This window comes from Harpegnathos saltator, unplaced genomic scaffold, assembly GCF_003227715.2.
Source record: "Harpegnathos saltator strain DR-91 unplaced genomic scaffold, Hsal_v8.6 scaffold235, whole genome shotgun sequence".
Taxonomy (NCBI): Eukaryota; Metazoa; Arthropoda; class Insecta; order Hymenoptera; family Formicidae; genus Harpegnathos; species Harpegnathos saltator.
Genome location: NW_020230023.1, coordinates 602669 through 629880, shown reverse-complemented (window position 1 = coordinate 629880; position 27212 = coordinate 602669). Strand labels below are relative to the sequence as shown.

Sequence of the window (27212 nt, the reverse complement as noted above, 5' to 3'; positions counted from 1 at the left end):
TCTCCGATTTCTTGCGAAACTGCGTCGAATGAGGTTTTATTCATAATAATTTTGTATTTATTTAGAATGCATTTCGCATCATACAGAATGAAAGTAGACATTTCAAGGAACATATTCTTTTTCGAAATGTTTAAATCCATTGAAAAATAAGAAAGTTATAGCAATTCAAAATTGGCTTGGATCCCTGAGACCCACGTCTGTGTTGACTGACTGTTTTTTTTTTACGTGCGTGTTCTAGGGTTAAGGGTGTGGACCTGGCGTTAGAGTTCCTATGGTATTCTCTACGTTACCTCTATCGACTGCAAGTCGGGGTGAATCATCAGGTCCATGGCGGAGATGTTTTTGGAAATGTGATAATTATGTCTGTCGCTGTACGACTGACCGGTAGTGTACAACGCGACGAGGAAGTCTCTCGCGGATTTCTCGGCGGCCGCGTAATAAAGAACATGAAGATCGTTGATGTGTACGTAATGCGTCAGATTCATAGTCCTCTCGCTGCAAGAACAACAGGATAATCGCGTTACTTCGGGATTTATATAACTGCACAGGTAAGAATTAGAGGGAAAGTAGAAGGGAGAATAATTTGCGCGATACATAATTTTGCTTCCCTCCGTGCATTGGCGCGCAGTGTCCCGGGTGAAATTTCCTTTCCGCGCTAATCCTGCAAATTTCGTTAAACTTGAAGGGCCAACTCTCACATCGGTCCTTCAACTCTCTGACGAAATTTATAGGATTAACGTAAAATTTTATCAAAAATGACATCAACGTCTCGATGATATCGCTGAGGGATAATTATTCAATGTTGACATTGATCGAGTACTTGACATTGATGTAATCACACACGGCTTCAATGGACGTGCCATAAATTAATGATCGCGAAAGTTAACATCTGTGTCGACGGAAGAAACGATCGTTACTTTTTCTTTCTCCGAAAAGACTTACGTCATGTCGAAGAGCACGAAACTGCTCAACTCGCTAATCATGGTGGTTAGAGTCAGGGTAACGATCGCCAGTATTATCTAGAATCATTGTTCTTTTTTTTGATCATCCGAGTAATTGTCGGGACTTATTTTCTAGTTTCCTTTTCTCAAGAAAAAAGCTCACCGAGTACGCGTATATTTTCCAAGATGAAGCGACGTGCAACAGTTTCTTGTAGAACATCGCGAGAACTTGCTGCCGCCGCAGAGTTTTCCCGGTCAAACGCTCCCATGTTTTGGCTAACGATAAAACTTTGGTTCGATTTATTCGGATATCTGATGTGGATCCTTTAGTTCGATTTGTATAAGATTTACATTACATTTTCGTAACAAGTCTCGCCGTCTCTTTTGCACGAGAAGCTCGTACTTGGCGTCGGGTAGCTCCACGCTGCGTTCCTTGAAGTGACTCGATAAACCTATCCTGAATATAGGATATAAATCAGCGTCGCGATGTCGAACTTCTACTTTCCTACTTTCTGATATTTGTCTTTGTATTATTGGAAATTGTTATCATTTGATTTTAATTTTGCTCCTAAGAAGAATATGTTTTCGCTAGTCCGACAATCTTGTCGCGCTGAGAACAACGTTGCGTTCGATGCAAACGAAAATAAACGAGATTAATTATAATGAGATATTGTGCCTCATTAATGTTCATTTGGCTACACCTGAGTAATTGACCCTCGATGCTCGCGATGCTCAACGTAATCGACACGATGCCCAGCTCCTCTTTTTTGGATTCCAAATGTTGGAGCAATTTGGTGAAACGACTGTTCCGCGGTACGTCGAATCGCACTACGAGACCCATCACGCTTCGCAGAGCGATCGGATCAGGCGAGAAATTTTGTACTTCCTCATGAAGTCGCTCCGTGTCGGCACCTTCTTGCATCAGCAAGCTCAAAACGTAACCAATTCCTGATACCGAAGGATTAATCAATCGATCTCGCTTAATTAACGAGGGAGAAATTAATTTAAATCTGTTTAATTCGAATTAAGATAAATTGTTCTAATGCTTTTCTTTTAAACTTTCATCGTTCCAACAAAAAATCGCGGGTTTGTTCGATCGAATTTATTACGGCTAAATATGAGCGCGGTTCAAAGTCTCTAACCGTATCGACGATTCAAATACATCTTCGAGCCGTAACACTCTATCCTTCCATTCACGATAATCGCGATCCTATCCGCGAGGAGGTCGGCGGCTTCCATGGAATTCGTTGCCATTAATATCGTTTTCTTTCTTTTGATATCCTGCGGATAGTCACTGCGCGTTATTCGCGAAGAGATTCCTATCGTGAGCGTTTAATGTCTTGCGCGGTTAATGAAAGCGGTTTCTTCCGAAGAAAATACTCACTGAAAGTAAGTCCCACATTTGCCTTCTGTGCCCGAGATCGATTCCGTATGTGGGCTCATCGAGGACTAGGATCTGCCGGAATGTACAATTTGATCGTTTAACTCGCTCGGCTTACCCGTCACCGTTAATTTCGTATACTCTCAATTTTTTCTCTTTTTTTTAAACTTTGTCGTATTAATCTTTTTCCGTTCCTTCGGATCACGCAATGTACCTTAGTGTTACCGATAAGCGCCATCGCTAAGCAAATCCTCCTTTGCGCGCTGAAGAAGCAATTTTTTACCTTCGAGTCTTTAACAGATTCTAAATTGAGTTGCTTCAGTAGTTTTAACGATTCTCTATAAGCATCCTCGTAAGTCATCCCTTTCATCTGTGAAATGACGATTAAACTGTCAAGTGAAATTCCAATGTATCTTTAAAATTTCGACGAAGAATTGAATTTTTACGATATTTTCCGCCGCGATTATTGTGACGATATGTGATGTGTAATAATATATTATTAATATGATATTATTGATATATTACACGTTATTACGTAATTTAAGCGCTAGTCTCTGTTACGTCACAAACATTCTCCGTGGAATTACGGGAATATGGTCCAGTTGTGCTAAAGCTCACCGAATAGCTCGGCGAGAATTCACTTTCTAATTATAAATTGCAATGATCAAAGGCGTGTGTATGGATCAGTTCTTTCACCCACGTCGACGTAGCGCTTATTTTCAGCATTTTCTCGTGAGGTGGTTAACGTTTGGCGTGCCTACCCGCGCTAGCGGGTAGGCTAATGTAATTATTAGCGCCAAAAACTCGTTTCGGTCGAAGGCTCGAGAAAATCCAGGATAATCAATGGACGTGCGGATAAGTGATACGCGTGGACTCGTGGCTGTTACCGTCAGGTGTTGGGGTCGAGTGTTGGGTGCGATACCACGCAGTGCTACCACGATATTTACCATGCCGAACATATAAAGGTGTTGCACCGTCGTCAAATAATCCACCAATATGTTCTCCTGCGGACAATAACCGATCGGATCCACGGTGCCTTCGTTCTCGTCCCTTCCCTCCAAGTAGACGCGACCGTGAGTCGGCTTGTACATTCCTGCGAGGCACGTCCTCCGATCGCGATTAAGCCGTTTCGATACACGCACACGTCAACTAACGATAAAGCGTCGCGTCATACCTATAATCATCTTTAATAAACAGCTCTTGCCGGCGCCGTTATGACCGAGAATGACACTGAACTCGTGACGGTAGAAATCGATCGTCACGTCGTCCACGGCGGTAACGCGATTGTCGATTCTGCCGAATCTCCTGCTGACGCATCTCACTTGAATGGAGGGCTGCTTTTTCCCCCATACGTATGTAAATAAATTTAACGTAAGATCTCGCGCCAAAGCATTTTCAGATACACGCTAGAAATACTCGTAAGTGTTCATCGCTTGTGTTGAACCTCACCGCTTCCCGCAGCTACTCGTCAAAATTTACTTTTTCTTACATTAAGTTGCTAGTTAACTTTCTTATATCAAGTTGCTAGTTAATAATCCGCGATTTGAGAGAACAAAGTGGGATGGTTTATAGAGCGCAAATTCGATGTTTTCTGACCTCTGAAGCGAGTCCAATATTGTTACAACTAATCAGGCTCTCAGTGTCAATCTTAATATTTTACGCGTCTGAAAGGCAACAAGCTTGAAAAAAGTGAAACACTGAGAAATAATATCAGCGTGTTAATAACCTGGGATTAATCAAGCTAATTTGCATTGCCCGAGAACTCGATTATTATGGACAGACGGCGCAGACTAATTTTAAAAGTTTAACTAATTTTAATTGGCGATACCGTTATATACGACGGAACATGCTCGACCGTTGACCAATTGGTCGATCCCCGGTACCTCAATTCTTCCTCATCGCGAGTCGGCTTCTACAAGAACGAACGGCAGGATCTGACGAGATTTCGCTATCAAATTTGCAGTTGGCCGCGAGGCTTCGCCATTTACCTTGCACAGATAATACCAAGGCTTCGCGCTACCGAATTTTCCGGGGTTCACGTTGTCCAAGTACACCGCCGCTAGGTACCAGAAGACAATGTGCAGGATCCACGCGAGCAGGATCGCTCCGACGGAGATCTTTTCTTTCGCATGTACGATATCGTAGGTATCACGAAGCGTTATCAGTTCGGAGAGCCATCGCGGCCACAAATACGAGGTGGGGGCGACGTGATCGCGCGGTCTCACTTTCCCCAGGATATTTCTCAAATCCTCGTTTCCGTAATCGCCTGGCGATACAAAGGCGCCAAGTTTTCTCGAAAGTTTATCACGCGTCTTATCAAGCACTGTTGCGTTTTACAACGCGATTGACCCTTCGCACTCCAAATGCCAAACCGGGTGGCTTCTCGAGAACTTTGGCATTCCATATGTCGACAGTAACGACAAAATTGTGTTAGATTTTACTAGTTACGCGCTAAATCAAATTTCATACTTGAAATTTAGTACCTGGATTGGTAAATTTCACGGTTACGCACGTGCGTATAAGTGGCGACAAATGGGCACCGTACACTCGATTTGACAGTATTTAAGCGAACTGTCGACATCGCGTACAAAAGCAGCGAGGTTAATGTCCTGTTTGCGAGAGCAATCACTTTTAAACGGATAATTTCACGAGTACGATCAGCTTTCGCTCGGAGAAATGATTTTCTCCGATCTACCTGTACAAGACGCGTGTAGCAACAAGTTGCAAGAAAATCAAGCTAAAAAGAGAAAAAGCGGAAGTCATTCGTGGCTTGCGTTTTGTGCTTTAGGCAAACCAGTTCCAACTTGTTCACGTAAATAACCCCTCTTATACAACCCCGCGCTCCGACTTCCTCGTTTCATTATCATTCGTCTCGCTCCAAGTATCGCGCGATTCCTTTATTTTAATGTGTACGTCGCGCGAGCGCGTTCTCACCCGGACTCGTGCGCGATGTGAAGGCTACCAGTCCATACAGCAAGCCGCTGTGCGGCAGGATCAACGAACCGATCCTCCACAGGTGGGGCGCCCTCGCGAGGGATTGATCGAGGACGAGGGTGAAGTGCGTCAGGAAGATCCAGAACAGGATCGACGTGAGCAAAGCCTTCGTGGCTGCGGGAAAAGCGGCGCGGGACTATTGAGATTGAGCTCAAAAGACGCTGTCGCATCGGCAGGATTTCGGAGTAACAATCGAAGTGAATCATCTCGATCCGATGGCAGTGTTATCGAAGCTGATACTCGGGTTATTAAAATGAACTGTGATACGTTGGTTTAGTAATACTGCTATTGAATCGAGCAGATTTGCTCCGATTCGTGGCGCTGCCGATAAATTCTGCTGCTGGTACAACAGCGCGCTCCTTTTTTATTTTTTGTTCTACGACTCTGAAAGACTCACAGCGATTGAAGAATGTGCCGATGGTGAACATGAAGAGCGCCGTGATGACGTTGTACATCGCAAGGAAGACCGCGATGACCAGCGCGTTCGCAGTCACAAATACAGGCGACAGCAGGATCGTGCACACGATCGTCACGGGTAGCAAGGTGATCATGAGGTAATTGAGCCATCCGACGTACAACATCGCGAAGGACATGTTCGTCAGCCTCATGAGACCCTGAAGGAAACGCGCGACGCGTCTGTCTCTCGTCGAACAATTTTGGATTAAGGGGGAAATTACATGCGGAGCAGGTCGTTTCCGAAGCTGTTTTTGCGAATTTTTTTTACAGAAGCGGTAAGATCAATGGACTTGAAATTTTCACAGTGTATTCATTAATGTTCAAAGTATAAAATAAATTTGTTACTATCTATACGGAAAGTACACGTAAAATTTTAAACGCGTTTATCTGGAAACACCATTTTCTTAAATTGTCGACACGATTATGCAAAAATTACCAAACTAAATAACTTGAAATTTTTACACAATATAAGGTAGACATGTAGTTTTCGCCCCTACCTCGAACACACAGTTATATTTTATTCTATTATCATTTTTCTATTTTCTATTACCGTTTTTTTGACAAACATGATTACAAGTTGAAAAATGTTTCATTTTCGATACTCTTTTTTGTACAGTCGTTATTTTTCCAAACTTACATCATTGCCCTCATTTTGGTACGGGCTATAACGGCAATCGTATATTTTAAAAATCTTTCTCAGTTTTTGGTTTCAGAGTAGTGAGGGAGAGAGAGAGAGAGAGAGAGAGAGAGAGAGAGAGAGAGAGAGAGAGAGAGAGAGAGAGAGAGAGAGAGAGAAAGGCCTGGAATTATATCGACGACAAACATAGAGTTCGCAAACGGATGACTATATTTTTATTTATAATTACAAATTAAACCGGTTCTTGTGATTCAATAAAATTTATTTTATACTTTGAACATTAATGAATACACTGTGAAAATTTCAAGTTCATTGATCTTACCGTTTCTGTCAAAAAAATTCGCGAAAATAGCTTTGAAAACGACTCGCTCCGCATGTAATTCCCTTTTTAACGCGTTGACTGCCAAAATGATATTTGGAAAAATTGAACGTATCTGAATGCATACATATGTATGTCGGTATTCGCGAAAAAGATAAATTATCTTCTGGTCGATCTGGTCGAAATTATATCAAATAATTATTGTCTCGAGAAGATTATTCTCGCACTTCGGCTGCGAGATGACTCGCATTCGGCAGTCAACGTGTCAACGAGCGTCGCTGCTATACAAGGAAATCGCCTGGCTTCGTCGAAACGACCAGTTTAATATCGTGAAAGGACGCGAGATAATCGCAGGGATATCGTGATCGCCATCACACCGGCGAATAATGATACCGACGACGAGGGGAAGAGAACGCTTACTTTGAATCCAGTTTCTTTATCGTGAAGGGCCTTCCGTAATGTCGTCGTTGGCAGCAGGAGAAAAGCGGCTACCATCATATAATAAATTACGCTTATGTTGGGTCGAATGACCGACGGCAAGATCAAAAAGTCTATCTTGCAGAAAGGAAACCGTCCGACAGTCAGCTAAAAAGAAGCCCATTATTATCAATCGCGCTCAATCAATATCCGCGTTTTTTGTTGTTATTTCTTGTTTCAACAGCTCCACTTTGAAATGCAAATGGTTCAAGCGCGATATTTTTCTTATCGAGAAATGCGGATAGGTGTTTAATATTTATATGTAGAGAGAGAGAGAGAGAGAGAGAGAGAGAGAGAGAAAGAGAGAGAGAGAGAGAGAGAGAGAAAATCTAAGTAGCAAAAAAATGTCTATACAAGTAGACAAGATAGAATGCAAATAGAATGCAATTAGAACTAGAACAGAATTAGAATTAGAACAAAAGTAAGAGTAAAAGAAATAAAAGGAACAGGTGAGGAAATTTTAATTTTTTGATCATTTACGTCATCGGCGATTTCCGGTAACGTCAGATCGGTCCACATCTCCACGAAGGTTCTCTCAATCGCGAGTTGCAGCGCCATAAAACCGCTCAGCATATACGGGTCTTCGGCGATATATAAACACGAGTATATGAGTAATTCATCGCCATTTTCTTTCAATGCTGCTTGTTTTCAAAGATATATGTGTTGTTTTCCGCGCATAATACAACAATGATAATTAAACCAAGCAAGTGGGAGTAGGGGAACAGAGACGGTAGCAGCGTAGAAAAGGCACAAGCACGAGGCATCGTGCGTAAAGTTTGCTGAAATTATTGCTCACGCACTTTTTCACGCGTAGGACTCGTGAAAAATACCTTCGCGGGCGGGCTCTTCCTCGTGCATCATAATCATTCGGCTCTCGCCGATTTCCGACGAACGTATCTTATATTTCAGAGTTTCCGGCCTGCCCGACGCGTGCTCGTCGACTTCGAATATCGCCCACAACACCTTGGAGGTGTCATTCCTCGTGTAACGCGAACGTACGAGACTGATCTCGCTGTCGGCTGCTCGAACTGAAAGGAACGTGCAGTGTTTCATTCCATTGCTTTCTTTCGCGAACCTGTGCGTGATCTTACTACTCGTATGAAGCGTCGTCGAGACTCTCGACATCAACTCCTCGATGAATGCATTCCTAGGTGCGTACCAGCATTGCACATCGGTCGGCAACTTCGCCAGGATATCGTTCCGGCTGTATAAATCTAGACCCTTGATGTAAATACAAGGACGCAACACAACTACTGAAATTATTCATCATTTATCAAAACGATTTTACGCTTGCTAATGTGAATAAAAAATTAATAACTAAGAAATGAAATAATTAAGAAATTAAAGAAATACAGAATTAAATAATATTATTGGATTTCCGATACGAAATGTAGGAAAAATTTCTCTTAACGTGTAGATTTCTCTGCTCAAATATGCACGTGTGCCTCTTTGATATCAAAAAAAGATTAATATATTAATTTTCCTATGTAGATTAAAGTTTTGAGTGATTTTATTACTATCGATTGAGAGGAGGATTATTAAAATCGAGGAGGAAAGATTTCGTGCGGGCAAGAATTCCACCGCAGGTGATTGAGTTTCGCACGGCGTAATAAATAAACGGTCGCAAATATCCGATCTATCATGCGTGACTGCAATTATCAGTGAGGTTACCTGCGAACGAAGAGCGCTCGGCTCAAACATCAAACGTATTTGTAGCGAAAAAATAACAGCTATAACGATCTCCAGCGCGGTAATTATCGGACCGTGCAATCGCATCAGCACGGCTTTCCACATAAGAATTCGCCATCTCGTCCAAAACCTCTTGAATTTCGGGTTCTGAATGATCCTTCTTGCTCGATACATCTCGCTTCTACCAGTAGGATATTTATCAAGCCGAGATGACCTTCGACTTCACGGCTTTTATATATCACCAAGAGAGAAAGAGAGAGACATGTGGCAAGGCAGCCGTATGATTTACAACGAAATAAGAAAACTTGAGATCTTGCAACAGTCGCTTCGTCCAAGAAATCCACGAAAATAAAACAAATTAAAGCTAAGCCACTCGAAAGCGAAGTCTTAAGGTGAGTGTACACTGAGCGAACGAATAGCGTGCGATTGGAAAATCCCAATAACCTAAAAGTACCGTACTGATGAAGGCCATCACACACAAATGAACGTAAGTAGTAAGACGTAAGCAGTAAAGAAACTGACCAATCACAATCAATTATTCTCGTAAGTTTTAAAATGGTGTCCTTAAATTTCGATTGTGATTGGTCGATTTGCTTACTGCTTACGTCTTATTACTTAAGTTCATTTATGTGTGATGGCCTTGACAAACGAGAATTATATGTAAGTAACGGACGAATCATAGACATTATATGATATTAAGGCCGGTTCATAGTCTGATTTTATATTTAAGGCCGTCTTAAGTTCATCTGCAGATGCCGTACAAATTATTATCATCGGCTACGAGATATCTGAAAGTGAACTTAAGACGGTTTTAAATATATGACCTGACTATGAATACTGATCTAACACGTAATTTGAAGTGACAATATTTAGGCAATTTTGCTATGCCGCGTGAATTTCATAAAAACTCGCACTTTTCGGGGTGCCAACTTCACAGGCTTGCTGGTTCTTGCATGCTTCAATGTAAAATCACCTTTACATGAACGCACGGAAAAATAGGATCAGTGTCGCGTAAATATTATGTGAATGCCATGGATACGGGATGCCATGACAGTTGGCTGGGTGACGATGAAATCGCGTTTGATAGCCGAAAAGAAGCTGCAAAAGTTTGATCGAACGATACGAATCGGACGACAAGGTTTCGCCATAGAAAAGAAAGTGATTTCAAGGGGACTCGCATCATTAAATCGCGGTGCGTTTATAAGATTTACATGCGTGTGTTTTTCTCCTTTCTTTGTCCAATCCCTCCGTCTGTCTTTTCCATTGCATTTTCACCGGGATATTGTGATATTCTGTATACTTTCTATAGAGTGCCCCGAGAGACCGCGATCATCGTTATTAAGAGGCGCTTTATCGTTTCACGGGAGACCGCTTTCCGTCTTTTACTGCGCGGTTATATATAAAATTTTATATCGACGACGTGAAAATTATAGGACAGCCGATGACGCGAGAGTCATAGGTACAATTATGCGGAGATATGGGCGTCACGTTCGGACAATTCGCGAGAAAATTTAGAGACTCGGCAAAAAAACATCGAACTGCTAACAGGGATCTTATCTTCGCAGTGAATTTCGCTTACTATCGAATCACGTTCGACAGGTTAAACAGTGTCCACTGATATTTTCGACATGATGAACATTCAACGTATCTTCAGAGATATCAAATTGTCGAGGCTGTTTCTGGAACTACCTCTGTTGTCGGCAAAGATAAGCCTAGCGATGATAATCGCGACTTTCAGAATGATCGTGCCCCGTGCCATGAAACGCTTACTCGGAGAAACCGTTCTCGTAAGTTCTGCCTCTCGACGAAACGAGCGAAAACGTCGTGACTGCTTGAGATTTCGAGTCGTCGCGCGCACGCGGTCACATAATGACAAATTATTTCACGAATGTCAAAATTAGATCACCGGCGCCGGTCACGGTGTCGGCCGTGAATTGGCCATCCAATTATCCTCAATGGGTTGCATAATTGTCTGCTGGGACATCCACATTGACAAGAACCGGTCAACCATGAGAGAAGTGTCGAAAAACGGCGGAGAGGTAATGAATAGCGGACTACTTGTGAATTGAGTCGAATTATCACGAAAATCGCTAATGATGACAGAGAAGATTTACTTCTCTCCGTGAAATAATCACAGGAAATGACCAATATTTATTAGTCTGAAACATGATTATTAATCATAACGAAATGCATATTTTCAACAAGAGGCATCATTGGAAAATATTTCACACACATGAGTGCGGAAATAATGAATTTAAAGAACGATAAGAATGGATGAAAGTCACCTATAACTCGACTTAATAATTTATATTGCATAAATACATAATGTTATATATCATGTTAGCAGTTGATTTAATATCGAAAGTAATTTTCACGAACAAAGGGTCATTTCTTTGTGAGAGGGAAACGCGGTCGCGAGCGCCGGGGAGAAAGGCATGACATAAGCTATGAATATTCTTAGGTTTATGGTTTCGTGGTCGATGTCTCAAAGAGATTGGAAGTGCGAGAAACGGTCAGATTGATGAGAAAACTCGGAGTGCCGGATGTGACGATACTCATTAATAATGCGGCTGTGTTGTATCATAAGCCGTTTTTAAGTTGCGACACGGACGACGTGGAGAGAACATTCAGCGTCAACGTGCTTTCACACTTTTGGGTACGCGCTCGGAAAGAAAATTATTCGAAAAGACGATTACTCGCGATAAATCTCAGACTAACGTTTCTTTTTTTTATCGGAGAGAACAATTTTTTTGTATAATATATATTTGTATTTTAAAATTAATAATCTCTTATGTGTCGCACTTATCATATTATATCTGATCAAAAAAAAGAATTCCCAAGTGTTATCGAAGTAACATATCGAAATAGAAGAGAAATATAACCAGCGACAATTTCCACCTTGAACAGACGATAGAAGCATTTTTGCCTACGATGCTGCAAAGAGGCAGCGGACACATAGTGGCGATGAGCAGCATGTGCGGTATTTACGGCGTGTCGCAGAAAGTGGCGTACTGCTCGTCGAAGTTCGCCGTGAGAGGTATTATTCGTCGCGATATTCGCGACGATTCGTTCACACGGTATGCGTGTACCTTGCACAAAACAAAATTCAACTTTCTTCCGAGGTCTCATGGAGGCTCTTCACGAGGAAATTCGTTGCAACGAGAGGAGAGCCGACATTCGTTTCACGACGATTTACCCGTTTTACATCGACACGGGACTAGCCAGAGACCCCGAATACAGGTGAAATTTATATAAATAAAGGGAAGTCAGCCACACACACTCGCAATTAAATTAGAACAGAAGAAAGCCGCGTTTGACATACCGGGAGGATTCTTTCTCGACGTTACGTTGACAAGGAAATTTTCCTTTCTTTTTAACAAGCACGCTAAGAGCATTTTTTCTAACACTTTCTATATTCGAGTGCACGATAAATGCCGCGTTTTATAAGACGTTACGGCGGAAGGCGCGCGCGAGCTTGACTGTAATCTCGTTACACTTCGGTTATTACATTCGCGCAATTGTGCTCGTCGTGCGACTAATTACTCCTCTAGAATCCTCTAGTAAGCATGCGTCGTAATCGCCGTTCACGTAACGATATCTTCCGCCGTTAAGCACGGTAATTTGCACACGAGTATCGTGCTCGTAAACCGCGAGCATAATCCTTAGCCGCCTCGACGTGACCTAATCGCAAGCAAGTGCGATTATTTGACACGCAGCGAGAGTGCGGGGCGGCTCACGAAACAAAAGCGGAATGTCTCTGTATGTCCTCTTACAAAATTCCACAGCAATTGTTGCTGTAAAATTCTGCCTAGGCGGACGAGAGTTGCATGACGTTAGTTCCAATCCGGCGAAAATGCTCGAATTTACGCTCGAGTTAATTTAACGACGATTAATCATCGCAATGATCATTGATAGCGTATGAAAGAGAAAGAGAGAGGGGGCGGAGGGGAGGGGGAAACGTTGCGAACGCTCGCACGATGATGGCATTTGACTGCTCGTCCGTCAACCACGTTCCGCGGAACTCACGTTGAGCGTGAGTTCGAAGTCAACGAAGCTGTGATATCGCAGGTTCCCTTCTATCTTCGGCGCCGTGACAGCCGAGCATGCTGCTCAGGAAGTGATCAAGGCAATACGGAGAAATTACATAGAGCACACGATACCGCGATGCCTTTTGTCCTTGAACGCGATCAACAGGTATGCACATGACGAAAGGCGTGTGTCGACTGGCACGTGTCGTGGCTTGCATAACGACATTGTTATTTGGACAAGGACGTTAGCTTTCGCTATTATTTGACAATCAACTTTGCCGGGCCATACGCTGGCGATTATCTCACGCGGTCGAGTTGCGTCGTTTTTTCTGTTATCCAGATTATTGTCTATCCAGGATCGTCCCGGAGAGCGTGATGCGCCTGATACTGGACTTCCTGGCGAATGTTGATCGGAAACGACAGGAAAGGAGCGTAATGAGCTTGTGACTTGGATTTTGTCGGATCGGCGCGTGGGCCTCGAGAATTCACGCGGGGGGGATATTGAGAAATGTGAATTTTGCGCGGACTCTGCAGATATGTGTAAATAATTAAGAAATCGATAATTTAATAAGATGTTACGGATTAATTGAATAAATGGTAATTTATACTCGCGGTGGAGTAGACATTTTTGCGGTAATACTCGCATTTTAGCCGAGGCAGATCCTCTCGACGGGTTAAGCGGTGGGTCACTTTGGGATTTTTGACGCGCGCGAAGATAAAGGAAATAGAATTTACGAGATAATGCCGAGAAATTCATATGCGCGTCCATTTTACAAGTTCATCTCAAATTCATCATTACAAATTCATCAATCATTTTATGAATGCATCCTGTAACGAAATATTGCAGAACGAGATACTACGCGAACTGTTATTGCGGAGAAAGAAATAATTATGCTAAACTTGATAAATTTATTTCTAGCGGTGTATCACGCGCGCGCGTGAAAGTTCGACGCGATTCAATACCGCGAAATGACGACAACGGTAAGAAGAGCAGTGATTATTAACGCGGTATATAGATTTGTTGTTTTATGCCTATCTGTTATAATCTGATGCGGCAACATCTTGATTTCGCACTATTAATTTCAAAAAATTCATCGGCTCGTGGCGATCATTTGCCTGAGATATTAGGGTATTACATTTATTATCAGAGCAGGTAATTTAGTTTGGCATATAATAGAGGATGCAACGGCTATTTGTCACCATGTACTGAGACTTCTATTGTCATAGCAACTGAACGTTTGCTGTTTGATCATTGTACGGGGAACAAATCAAACAGTTACCGAGACAAATCAGTTTTCGTTATTTGTAATTTTAACAAGTATATATCGCTAGTGATGCAGATCATACATAAACTATTTGCAGCAGTTACTGGGGTTTTGTCAAAGAGCTACATACACTCTGGGGGAGTCAAAAAAATTGATTTTTCAATTTTTACATTTTTTGAATCTTTGACGTTTCTAGAATATTTCCCTAAAGTTAAAAATATATGAAAATGACTGAGATACAGCCGTTTTTGTGCAAGCGCGCAACATGCGCGTTTGTATGTTTTCCTGCGGCAGCTAATACATTGCGTGCAGCTAATACGTAATATTGCGTGTGTCTCTACAAAAACGGCTCGACTAGAGCAAAAACTAAATAAAGCAGCTGCTGATAAGTTTCTGGATATTGAGAGTTTACTTTACGGACCGGGAAAATCGAAGATTCCGTTTAAAATAAACAATTTTGTCGTTCACTCACTTTAAACCTTACCTAAAACTTTTAGACGCATTTTTCTCAAAACCATGTTTTGAAAATTGGTGCCAAAGATTTCTCAAAAATTGCTGAACCGACGTCTTTGAGGTTTAACATGTCTATTCAACATGTTGAAACGTAGATATGTAGCATCGTAGAGGTTTTTTTGTTTATGCCTTTGTTCGCTTATAACTGTAATATTAATATTGTAAAAAAGTAAGCCTTAAAATTCAAATATGTGCCATTTTGTTTAGAAGCAAAATTTTTGAAAACAGCTACCTGCTACGATGCTACCTGCGTTTCTTAATTACTTTTAATTACTTGAAGAAAATATATGACTTTTTGCATTTCCGATACGTTTTATAACTGTTTCCTTTGGTACCGATTTCCAGGTCGGCGCCCACAATTTCTGCGTTTATACTATAGCCATTTTGTAAAATTATAAAGCATAGAAAATTTGAAAATAATCTACAATGTTGACATTTTTTAGTAAAAAAAAAAAACAGCAGGTTAAAAAAATTAAGACTACGTTTATGAGAAAAAATTATAAGAAATAGCCTTTTTTCAGGGCCAGAGTATATGTAGCCTCTTAACTCAGCAAAATCTTTTTTCTCACTGATAATATATACGCTTCAAAGGTGGCCTTGACTTGCTTGGTAGTGGAAACCGGCTTTAAGGACTGTATAGTTGAAGCAGGTTGCTCTTTGTACTCTTATTTTGCTCTTGAAAGTGAACATTGGATGATACAGCAACACACGTCCGACGTAATAAAAAATATAAGACTTTAAAACTCTGCAGAAATATGCGATGTTTCAAAGTAAGTTGCACGTTTGCAATAAACTAATTTCTCTCAATAAATAAAATATTATCGTGAGATGTCGACAAAAAAATATCAGCGATTTTAATGAAAAACAATATATCCATTACTAGAATTGCTATATTCTTGAATAAGCAGTGAAGGAATTTATCAAGAATATTTTTCGCAGTGCGACAAAATTCATTGCACAATATCTTGCTAATAAAAAAATATTCATCAGGAACGTTCTGTATTTTATCTTTGAAATTCATCATTGAAAAATGAGCAATAATCAAACGAGCAAAATCGCTCTACCGCAGTGTAAAACCACTGTAAGGAAACGCACTAGAGATACATTACTTGATATTTTTCAACTTTTTCACCCGTTCCAACATATAGGAATGTATTAGTAACGTATTAGCAAGTAAAATTAATAACAGTAACGATGATAAATGAATTGTGCAATGAAATGCAAAATTTCATGATCTCTACTACTCTACGACTCGGTTATAAGAGAGCAACGTCACGAATTGATATCAATATTTATGATAAATTCAAGATTGAAATAGATATAGCAATTCAAATGTTCTTTAGTAACAAACACGTGAACAATGTTATATGTGAAACAGTTTTATACATATAATATATTCATCATTTCCATTGACATGCGAATGTTGGAGCATTTAGAAAATTGCGCAGAAATGTATAACCGGAACGATCGAGACAGCGTTTCGAGATGCCGTTCTTTCAAGAATCGCGTGAAACCTTGCGCTCGACAAAAATCGACATTTATCGAGCTGTCGTTTTCTTCACGAATTTCGTTTTCTTCACGAATTCTTCTCCAAGCTATTTCGCATTTTTCTTTTTTCCTTTTTGTTTTCTACTTAGGTACCAATAAGAAGTTTCGAATAAATAACTTTCTACGAGAAACTGCTCCACACAGATTCGCGCGAATGCACGCTGTGAGGAGGAGAGGAAAACGACGATAGGAAAGAAGACGACGACCTTGTATGCGGATACCACAGCTATTGCCGGCAGGTTTCTGCAATGCAGCGTTCAGTCAAGTTCAAGCGATTCCAGCGTTCTGTTCGTCGTTACGCATATCCGCGATCCCGGTGGATTGTTGCTCCCACGCGACTCTTAACGCTAGCGGAACTGTCAAGGGACTGGCTGATATAACGCGACTCAGTAATCTACACGTTCTCCACGGTAACGTTACTCACTCCACGTGCGATTCTGAACGTTCTGAATGTACGCGACGCCGCGCTACACGTGGGTTTGTTTCCGCGGATAGTACGAAGCGAATTTTCGAAGAATTTATTAACAAATAGGTATGTGTGAGTTGTGTGTGTATATATAACATAATATCATCATTTTTATATTATATACATCACATATTACTATATATATAAATTTTATATATTCTATTAATACGCATTATATTAATATATATATATATATATATATATATATCATGTATTAACAGAGTTATATATATTTGTTATTATATATATTAAGTCAATACGTTTCAATTCGCATTTTGTAAAATTCGGCTTACATCAAAGTGTGTCGCAGGTGCCTCCCATTTTATTTATTCACAGTTTCTTTAATTAATATCTGTGAAGTGTATCCTTTAATGTGAAGTGGATGTCTCGATTTGATTTAGACAAGGTATCGTACCTTATACTCGACGAAATATATTCTTTGTTTTCCGCGATTTTTCACTCGTCCAAAACTTCTTTGTGTGGGACTTGCTTCTTTGTTTCAAGAGTGACGAAGCTGTGACGTAAAAATGTCGCTCCGTAAAATAGAATAATTTTACTCCGCGTTATCTCAATGCAGCTCGAATGAAAGGCGTGAACGATGAAGTTTCATGTGACTTTTGCAATTAATGAAGTTTTGATGCAACATCGAGAATGGTGACGTAATTAAAGAGTATGGAATCCAAAGAATATGGAATTTTCCATTGCGTTATAAAAAACGTTTTTGCATATATATTATCATGAAGAAATATTCAAGACTATACGTGTACGTGTTTTATTTATATATATTATGTTCTATTATGCGAAACGGCTCATAATTGATAAAAAAACCTATCGGAAATGGAGAGATTATTGATTAAATTCTTTTCGATACGTGGAGTGATCGGTAGAAAAGTTGCTTTTATATCAATTCTTGTGTCCTCTCGATATGACATTTCTAAATATGCTGTTTAAATCGGCGATTTTATAAATACGTTCGCTATATACGTGCAGATTTATGTATATTGCATTGGAATATATTATTTTGCCACCTCGGAACGAGTCAAGGTAAAAAAAGTAAGCGTCACCGGTATTGACGTTTTTGCCTTATTAGATTAAAAAAAATTAGTTGCGAACTATTATGCATTCTGTAATTATTGCTTACGTTAACATCATCTCGCGATTCGATTTTCTTAGAAAATTTCCACGAGATTTTTGCATTGTAATCGCTCACGTCAGACTTACAATGATTACAATTTACAATTATGTCAAGAAATGTAGCAATTTTATCTTTATTGAAAATCATCTTAAAGTGGAGAGAGAAGATCACTAATACCTATTATTATTATTATTATTATCACAACGGAAACTGTATAAACATTGCTAACTAAATATCAAGATAGATCCCCTTGTATTTGTTTCCCATCAGATATTTTCTATAATTTTTGTAATTATGTGTATATATCGTATGATTGCACGTAGCAGTTATATCTTTATGACCATCGCGAAACAAAGACAATACACAAAATTACATTCTAAAGCTATCTACATTATTGCACTTTGCAGCACTTCAAGACCGTCAACCGTTACGTGAGATGACAAATATCATTCCTTCGTCCCAATCTCAACCGACAAAACGATAACGCAGCCGTTTAAGAGGAACCGAATCTCCCGTTTCGCTCTCGACTTTTCCTCGGAACTGCGCAACGCTAACTACTTGTACAGCTCGCGCCGAGATCAAAGGTAAATATCGTTCGTAATTTAAGTTCTTTGTCGGAACGTCGTTGTTAGGTCTGTTGAGCATTATATTGATCAGCACGAATAGGAACCCGACTATCTTAACGATATCTACAATTTCGACATCGCGCATACAGAGGTTCGGGTTTCTCTCTGGTAGCGCGAATTTACAGCCACCACAAACACAATAAGTGTGCTCCTTAATTCCTCGCGTATGAATATAATTAATTATTACATCACGAGCATGCGCACGCACAATCCGCGATCGGATTATAACGCGCGCGAGTCGGCTGGACGCAATTAGTTTTTTCTGTCGCTGGTGGATCGAATTCGTTGCGCTCGAAGAACACGCCACTTGTGAAATCGGAAAAATAACTTTCACACGTTGCGAATATATTGCGTGCAATCCTTTGTATCTTAATAGTTTATTCGCATCTAACATCGATCACCTTATTGTTGCGCCTTACGACGTCGGCACGTCGTTTACTTTGACGTCGACACGGCACACCCGAGACACGCGATCGATCATATTCCTAATACCCTTCCTCGATTCGCGGCAAAAAAGAACGGTGTAAAATGGCGAATATAAGAAGCTTAAGTGGACGCAAACCACAGTATTTGTATCCGCAAGTGGCACTAAAGTGCACGTGATTATCCGCCGCTTATAAGCTACTAGCTGCACGAGTTTTTTCTTGCTTTTCTTTGTCTTTTCCCTCTTCTCGTAAAGAATCATTTTCCTTTCGAACGCAGCGGAAAGGAGTCAAGAACCACCTTGAACCACGGATAAAACAATACTGTCGAAGTGTTAAGCTTATCGCTTAACACTTGCCGCGCCCGCTGTTATGTAACGAAATGTCAAAAAATCGCGTGCAATGAACCATACGCTCTCTCGAACGGGTTTTCTCTAGCTGAAAGTTCTCGCGGCTCTTGTATTGACACGGATTACTACCGGCTCGGCCGATAGGAAGAAAAGAGACAATTTTCATCAGGCGCTTTTCACGCAGACTTTTCGCGATCACTCGGCGTAACGCGACGACTCAGCGATTCAATTCGATAGGAAACATGTTGCACGGTCCGCAAATTGCACGATGTCGAGACGACAACTGTAAAGGCTCGTCTACATTAGCTGTAAGCGTAAGGCTGTAAGGTTGCAAGACACGAAATGAAATATTTTCATTCGCTGACAGCTTACGTTACAGCCTTACAGCCTTACTCTTACAGCTATTGTAGACGAGTCTTAAGTCTCTCGTCTGTGACAACCGGCTGTAAATACTAAAGACGGCGGTAACCTGGCTAGGCCAAAGCTTATGTAACCAATGTTATTATTTGTTCCCGTCGACGATGTCGATTACGAGCGACCGGAGGTTTCGAGCCGGCCCCGTGATAGTTCTGCGTTATTTAAACAAAGAGGAAAAAACACGCCGGAACGCGACTTTATGGCTTGTTCGGCCGCAGCTTGTTACGACATTCAGAATTTTCTCGGTTTCAGCACGCATTAATGATGCAAGGGGCTTTCGCGCGGCACCGCGCGATCGATTTGGTGATCGAACGGGAAAGTTTTGCGCGTGTTTTAAACCGATGGGCTGTCGGCGATAGCGCCGACTATGAGAGATACGTGAGAGATTTCGAAAAATAATTTATATAATATATATAATTTATATATATATATATATATAATTTATATAATATTTGCTGAGACCAGTCTGTATACGCAGCACGTTGCGAATATATTGCGTGCAATTCTTTGTATCTTAATAGTTTATTCGCATCTAACATCGATCACCTTATTGTTGCGCCTTTATAAACGATTAAGTAATTTTATTTTATAATTAAAGTCGCGACCAGGTAGATAAAAATATAAATCTCCCAACAAAGTTAATTGCTATTGCCGGATGCATGACGCCAGATTCGAGATATTTGTATTTGTTAGTGCTTTATAGTTTTTATTAATTCATTCGAAACGTCGAGTCTGAGGTTTTTTGGTATATGAGATTGTTTAACTATTATCTTGTTATCAAGGACTTGTACGTTTGTACGTCCTCGAGGAAAACTTAATGACTGATAGATAATGATTGGTCTTTAGGGACATATTAGGTGTACAACTTTGCTTCCGCCGTTTTTTTTTCCGAAATTCGAGGCTTTATTGTAAAAAACTGGTTATACATTTATGATTCAAAGTATTGTCCATCGCTGGCCACTACTTTCTCCCGTCTTTCGGGCAGCGTACGAATCCCGCGTTGAAAAAACTGGTCATCGTTTGAAGCGATCCACGAATCGATCCAATTCTTACTTCTTCATAAGACCGGAAGTACTGGTCAACCAGGCCGTGTGCCATTGATCGAAACAAGTGATAGTCAGAGGGATCAACGTCTGGAGAATACGGCGGGTGGGGTAGGACTTCCCATTTCAACGTTTCCAAGTATGTCTTGACCACTTTCGCAACATGGGGTCGAGCATTGTCATGCTGCAAAATCACTTTATCGTGTCTCTCATTGTGTCGCGGCCGTTTGTCTTTCAATGCTCGGCTCAAACGCATTAATTCCGTTCGATAACGATCGCCTGTGATTGTTTCAGTCGGTTTTAACAGCTCATAATACACTACGCCGAGCTGGTCCCACCAAATTCAGAGCATGACCTTGGAGCCGTGAATTTTCGGTTTGGCCGTCGACGTGGAAACATAGCCGCGATATGCCCATGATTTTCTGCGCTTGGGGTTATCCTAATGAACCCATTTTTCGTCCCCAGTCACAATGCGATGCGGAAATCCCTTCCGTCTTTGCCTTTCAAACAACTGTTCACGAGCAAACAAACGCCGTTCAAGATCTCTCGGCTTCAACTCGTACGGCACCCAATTTCCTTGCTTCTGAATTATTGCCATGTCTTTGAGGCGTTTTGAAATTGCTCGTTGAGTCACTCCCAATGATCGTGCCAATTCTTCTTGACTTTGACACGAATCTTCATTAAGTAATGCCTCCATTTCTGCATCTTCGAAAACCTTCTCTCTTCCACCGCAATGCCGGTCTTCGACGTGAAAATCATCTTGAAACGTTGAAACCACTTACGACACGTTCTTTCACTAATAGCGGCCTCATCATAAGTATTCGATGAGCCTCAGCCGCAGATTTCTTCATATTGAAGCAGAAAATTAAAACCTCCCGCAAATGACGAGAATTTGGCTCGTAAACTGACATTTTCAATCGAAAATAACTTTATGATGCGGACACAAATCGACTAATGTTTCTATGGGGTTATGTTGACAGATGCCCAAGTTTATTGCATGACGTCTATGATCTATTTATTTCGACCACTACTTACCGCTAAAGCCATCTATAGGAAAACGGCGGAAGCAAAGTTGTACACCTAATAATAAGTGTTATTTTTCAATCAGAGGTATAATCGATACGCAATTTTTTCCAGGCATTAATTTCATCTTGATGTTTATGTTTGTTAGAAAGGTACGGAAAATTATATCGGAAAAGTCGGAAATTATATGTAATCGATTTAAAGGCTAAATTAACCCAGGCGATTAATTGCCTAAATAAGGCTAAATTAATTGCGTGGCTGTTGAGTGGTTTCAATTCATTTCAATTTGTCACGGTTTATAAGATCGGCAAATGATCGCGTTCACGTCGGTTCCCGTTATACGATATTACTTATTCAAGCGTAACACGTTGATTTTTTAGATATCACATCGGGAAAAATCAATCTGTGCTGTTTCGCAGAGGATGTTACTACCGATCAGAGAGGAAACAACGATCGTTAACTCGAGAATGTTCTCCTCCATCAATCTCTGGTTTTTCCTCAGTGCCGAATTTTTAATCGGTGCTGTCATATCTGCCATCTTAGTCCTCCTTAGTGTAATAAAGTCACTTTTACCAAAACCTCCGAGGGACTTAACCGGCGATGTAGTTTTAGTAAGTACACTTTTCGCAAACGTTTTTAAGTCTTCTTTTACATTTTTCCGAAATTTAAAACTCTTTCAGGGAAAAATACTCGATTTTTGGCTTCTAAATCGGTACCATGTTCTTCGTAAATTCATTCCTGATGTTTCGTAAATATTTCACATCAATTTTCCAGGAAAAGGAACAATCTGAAGCTGAAACCCAAGTTTCAAGTTATTCCTGCTTGAGGAAGCGAGGAATAAAATATTTATGAAATGTCGAAGGGAAATTGATGGAGGACATGCCACTGTCCGGAAACAATCATTTTTAAAAATTTACCAATCTGTCCGATAATAAAACAGATGTTCATCAATAAAAGAATACATATCTAAATATTTATTAACTCGGCTATTTCTACTGAGTCTGACATATTGCAAATTTATACAACAACACGTCAAGTTAGACTTGCTGCACTGCTATGATGAGTTAACAATATAGCCGCGGTTCAAAATTAAAATTTCGCGAACGAAGCGAAACAGAAGACACTTCCTTGTTAACGCGCAAATGTATTTCTCGTATCGCAGATAGTCGGCGCTTCCTCGACCCTCGGTGAGTTCTTAGCAGAGGAATTCGCGGAGAGCGGATGTTCCGTGATCTGCGTGGATAACGACCTCCGATCGCTCAAGGAGATAACCGCGAAGCTGAAGTCGCGATACTGCCGAGTGGAGGAAATCGGACCGCTGTATAACGACGGGGGGGAAGAGTCGCGGGAGGTACAGCCGACAATAGTGGCGTACGAGTGCGACCTGCTGGACTGCAACGCCGTCCGTAAGATCGCCAAGAAGGTCGAGGACGAGGTCGGTGGCATCGACATCTTAGTGACTTGCGCCGGCCAGCCTAATCAGGATATTTTCGATACAGCCAGTACGACTCTCATGAGTCACCACTGGGTAAGTGCAGACAGGTTTTCGAATTGTCATCGACCGCCACATAAAAAGTTTTAACCGCCATTCCGGCCGTCCTCATTGAGAAAAAATTGGAATAACACGATAAAATTTTCTTGTCCATAAGCGTACCGTTCATGCGGAATGCAGGAGTCCTTGGGGGATATTTTAAACATTAAGTACAGGCAACACATGATTGTTTTTCTTCTTGTTGTTGGCTTGGTTGTTGGCCTCGCAAATTCACTTTTACTCGATCAATAAATGTCCTTCTCGAGGACATGGAAGGCAATGAATTGAGGTACATTGATAAAACGTCAGAAACAAGTCTTCAAGAAGGAACGTGGCCTTAAATATTCATGTGGCCGTGTATGTGCACTTTAATGATGTACAGGGTGTTGGGAAAAAAGGCCTCCAGACTTACGGTAGTTACTAAGGTAGATAGTGTTCATCGTGTCAAAAGAGTAAGCATACGCCGAAAAGTCAACTTTTCCGGAATTATAAATTTTTTTCGATGTTGGTAATGCAAGTTCATTTTACACAATACGATATTAATCGATTTCTTACTTCCGCGCCAGTCGTGGCTATCGCCCTCTTTTACGCTCTTTTTTCTTGTGCTCTATCTTCCTATCCTTACTTTGTATCCTTACAGGCGACGCTGGCATTTTTGCCGTACATGTTACGGCGCAACCGAAAGACGCATATTGTCGGAATCACTCCAGTTGCGTCCACGCACGACAGATACATGGCTTCGAGGACCGCGATTGCTGGTGGGTAGCCCGCGTTATAAAAACCGCTCGAAATTATATACGGTGAAGCATGATAAATATCAACCGACAACGCGTGATTCATTGCATGCAGGTCTCATGGAAAGTATAAGTCAAGAATTGAGCAATCACAGCAGTCACCTCACTTTCCTCGCGGTGTCGCCGACGTTGGAGCACAGGTGAGTCGAATTATGCAATCGTTAATCGAGTCTCGGGACGTTCCCCCGCAAGAACGAGAAAAGTGGGGGAGGGATTTCGCGGTCATCTGGCGAACTCAACTTAACACCTGACATTTGCAGCTCGATGAGGGAAAGTGAGCAACAAGTGGCGAAGGAAGTTGTCCAGGCGATCAGGAAGGATCAGTGCAATGTGCACGTCAGTTGGAGCTCCAAGATACTATACCGACTAAGGTAAATGGAGATCCGCGTGATTGAGGATCGACCGGTGGCTGCAGTCGGCATTCGCGACCTGTCGCGCCAGAAATCGCGGACTCGACGATTTCAATTCGAACGAGCGATTAAACGTTAGAAACGTCCACATACGTAAATTTATCCTAATAAATTTAAAACGATACGAGAAATCGATTGAAGTAATGACTTAAAAATAATTAATTAATTAATTAAATGAATTAAGTGAATTAAATTATTTTAAGAGAACGATGGAATATTCTCTTTTCGTTTTTTCTTCAAAGTGATGAAAGTATGAAGTTTAATTAGCGATTGCGAAAGATATAGTTGTATGTACAGTGGCGTGCAAAACTTTGGAGCCACATAATTATTATTATATATTCATATAATAATGAGCGCTAAAAACTTTACACATATATATAAACAAAATTTATTTGTCCTACAATCATATAAACTTTACTCTTAATAATTCTAAATACTTTATTTTTATTACAATGTCACATTATGTCTTATTACAAACAGTGCAAAAGTATTGCGCCAAAAAGTTTTCTTATGCATAAGAAAAATATATTCTTGAAAAATAATAACAGAAAATGTCAACGTTTTTTTAAACTTAATACTTTGCTGCCATGCCTTTAAAAGCAATCACTGCAGCACAACGGCGAGGCATTGATGCTATTAAATTAGAAATGCGATCTTGAGGTAAATTTTGCCATTGAGTTTGCAAATCTTGCCACAATTCAACTTCATTGGAGTGTTTCTTATTTCCTGTACGTAGTTTGAGTTCTTGCCACAAATGCCACAAATGCCACAATAGAATTCAAGTCCGGCGATTGCGAGGGCCAGTCAAGAATTCGCATTTTTTCCCACGATGAAAAATTCTTTTATTAGTTTTGATGAATGTTCGGGATCGTTATCTTGTTGGAAAATCCAACCACGTGGCATGTTGCATATGGCAGCATATGTTGTGTCAATATATCTCGATACATTATAGCGTCCATAGTATCCGTGATCTCAACCAATGGACCAACTCCATTATAAGAAAATGATCCCCAAATCATCATCACGTTACCTCCACCATGTTTTACGGTAGGAATTTGGTATCTTGAGTTATATCTTGTGCCTGGTTGGACGTCGTATATACTTTCTACGGTCACTTCCGAATAACTGAAACTATGACTCGTCAGAGAAAAGTACTTTTCGCCAATCAACTTCAGTCCAATATTCAAATTTCCTTGCAAAATCTAATCGAGCTTTCTTATTTTTTGCACTAATTAATGGTTTTTTTTACACCAGCACGTCCTAAAAGGTCTACTTCTTTTAGATGTCGAGATATTGTACTTCGACTAACATCAGCAAGATTTTCATCTCGTAGTTCTCGAGAAATATCCATGGCAGTTTTTCTAATATCTGCTATCGACTTTCTTTTAATTATTTTATCGACGCGCTTTGTAGTTTTGCAAGGTCTACCGTTTCGTGGTTTATCAGCTAGAGAGTTCGTCAACTTATATTTAGCAATAATCCTATTTGCAGTACTTTTGTCAATTAATAAGCAATTAGCAATTTCGCGAGAAACCTTTCCTTGTTGAGAAAGATTAATCACGACTTTGCGTAACTGAAGGCTTGTATGTTTCGGCATTTCGGCGGTAGACAATAGACTGAAACTTAGTTAAAGCAAATATTTACGAAGAAGTTTCATAAGAAACATAAACAAACCGGGCTCATAAAGTCACAACGTAAAGAATACGGCTCAATACTTTTGAACACATGTAAACATTATATGACTAAATAATTAGGAACTATGTAATTTCAAAATTTCGTAACTGTACTATTATTTGTAAGAATGTTATGTCAACTATTTTATATAATTAATTTTTAGAGCAAATCAATATATTGTCATGTATCTTAAAAAGATACTATGGCTCGAAACTTTTGCACGCCACTGTATGTGTGTGATTAATGAGTGGAGTGGATTAATCAACATTATACGCGCAGAGATTAACACTATCGTCCGATATAACGCAATATTGAGTCGAAATATATTTTACTTTTGTTTGCGCATATCGTGAGCAGATTTAAATTTGCCAAAATGATATCTACATGTAACGGCGATTAATTATATGTACGAACGTCTGTAATTTTTTACGCGACGTAGCTCTGGAATTTTTAATCGACTCTATGCGTCCTTCTGTTTCAGCCGCATGATGTATGGCGCAATCACGTCGGTCACACAATAGCTTCACACGCGGGGAGATGTGATTATTCCCTTTAAATCCTGTTCGTGCTCATGGAGCGTGAAGCATTCCAGAGCCGAGCGCCGACATGAGTGTGGGAATTCGCGTTTTCAATGTCGGCGGATTCACTCCAGATGGACGGCGAAAAAAAGCTTTAACGAATGGCCGAAGCTCGTCTAACGAGCGTCTTCCCACGAGTGGTGCAAGGATCGATAGAGACCTCGGGCATTCGCCCGTAGATTCAATAAATCAAACGTCGCGATTTTCAGGAAGAATTTTCCGCCACGGATCCTCGAATCCTTTTATCCACGAATGCAACTCGCTCGCACATTTCTCACCAAACGTTAAAGGCATACAATATCACGTCATTTGCAAACTCCATTTGCACGATATTCATCATCGATTTGTTATTATTATTTATTTGTCAATCATCTCTCGATCTCCAGTGATCGACCAATAAATTTAAAACGCCATGTGTGTGTTTCCTTTGCTGTATCTTCTTTCACACGTGCCAATTTCTCTCACGAGTTAGACACCCGTCACGATGCGCATTAT

At 40.6% G+C, this 27212-nt stretch overlaps 4 protein-coding genes across 8 annotated transcripts; 2 read left to right on the top strand and 2 right to left on the bottom strand.

Annotated features, from left to right (window-relative positions):
* Positions 1 to 219: 219 nt before the first annotated feature.
* LOC112588516 (uncharacterized) lies at positions 220 to 2561 on the bottom strand. 2 transcript variants are annotated; one of them, XM_025298704.1, is made up of 5 exons: positions 2326 to 2561; positions 1298 to 1889; positions 1105 to 1217; positions 943 to 1019; positions 220 to 495 (listed from the first exon to the last, which is right to left on the bottom strand). In XM_025298704.1, the coding sequence occupies exons 3-5, from the start codon at positions 1159 to 1161 to the stop codon at positions 282 to 284; spliced, it is 348 nt and encodes a 115-aa protein (XP_025154489.1). In that variant the 5' UTR covers positions 1162 to 1217; positions 1298 to 1889; positions 2326 to 2561; the 3' UTR covers positions 220 to 281. The 2 variants fall into 2 exon arrangements, with proteins under 2 accessions (XP_025154489.1, XP_025154488.1); XM_025298703.1 differs by having other exon boundaries at positions 1105 to 1889.
* On the top strand, positions 363 to 27130 carry LOC105191248 (retinol dehydrogenase 10). 4 transcript variants are annotated; one of them, XM_011154522.3, is made up of 8 exons: positions 363 to 548; positions 18257 to 18433; positions 22111 to 22341; positions 22893 to 23258; positions 23902 to 24019; positions 24111 to 24195; positions 24316 to 24426; positions 26621 to 27130. In XM_011154522.3, the coding sequence occupies exons 3-8, from the start codon at positions 22153 to 22155 to the stop codon at positions 26658 to 26660; spliced, it is 909 nt and encodes a 302-aa protein (XP_011152824.1). In that variant the 5' UTR covers positions 363 to 548; positions 18257 to 18433; positions 22111 to 22152; the 3' UTR covers positions 26661 to 27130. The 4 variants fall into 4 exon arrangements, with proteins under 4 accessions (XP_011152824.1, XP_025154487.1, XP_011152823.1 ...); XM_025298702.1 differs by lacking the exon at positions 363 to 548 and adding an exon at positions 5326 to 5870; XM_011154521.3 differs by lacking the exon at positions 363 to 548 and adding an exon at positions 16452 to 16658.
* LOC105191256 (ATP-binding cassette sub-family A member 3) lies at positions 1242 to 9068 on the bottom strand. The gene is made up of 13 exons (XM_019845106.1): positions 8877 to 9068; positions 8036 to 8426; positions 7686 to 7843; positions 5714 to 5930; positions 5257 to 5430; positions 4311 to 4588; positions 3497 to 3728; positions 3210 to 3415; positions 2537 to 2692; positions 2326 to 2397; positions 2084 to 2222; positions 1643 to 1889; positions 1242 to 1398 (listed from the first exon to the last, which is right to left on the bottom strand). The coding sequence occupies exons 1-13, from the start codon at positions 9066 to 9068 to the stop codon at positions 1242 to 1244; spliced, it is 2619 nt and encodes an 872-aa protein (XP_019700665.1).
* On the top strand, positions 9907 to 13529 carry firl (firelighter). The gene is made up of 7 exons (XM_011154519.3): positions 9907 to 10681; positions 10796 to 10933; positions 11356 to 11550; positions 11802 to 11931; positions 12017 to 12134; positions 12963 to 13088; positions 13279 to 13529. The coding sequence occupies exons 1-7, from the start codon at positions 10523 to 10525 to the stop codon at positions 13367 to 13369; spliced, it is 957 nt and encodes a 318-aa protein (XP_011152821.1). The 5' UTR covers positions 9907 to 10522; the 3' UTR covers positions 13370 to 13529.
* Positions 27131 to 27212: the final 82 nt, after the last annotated feature.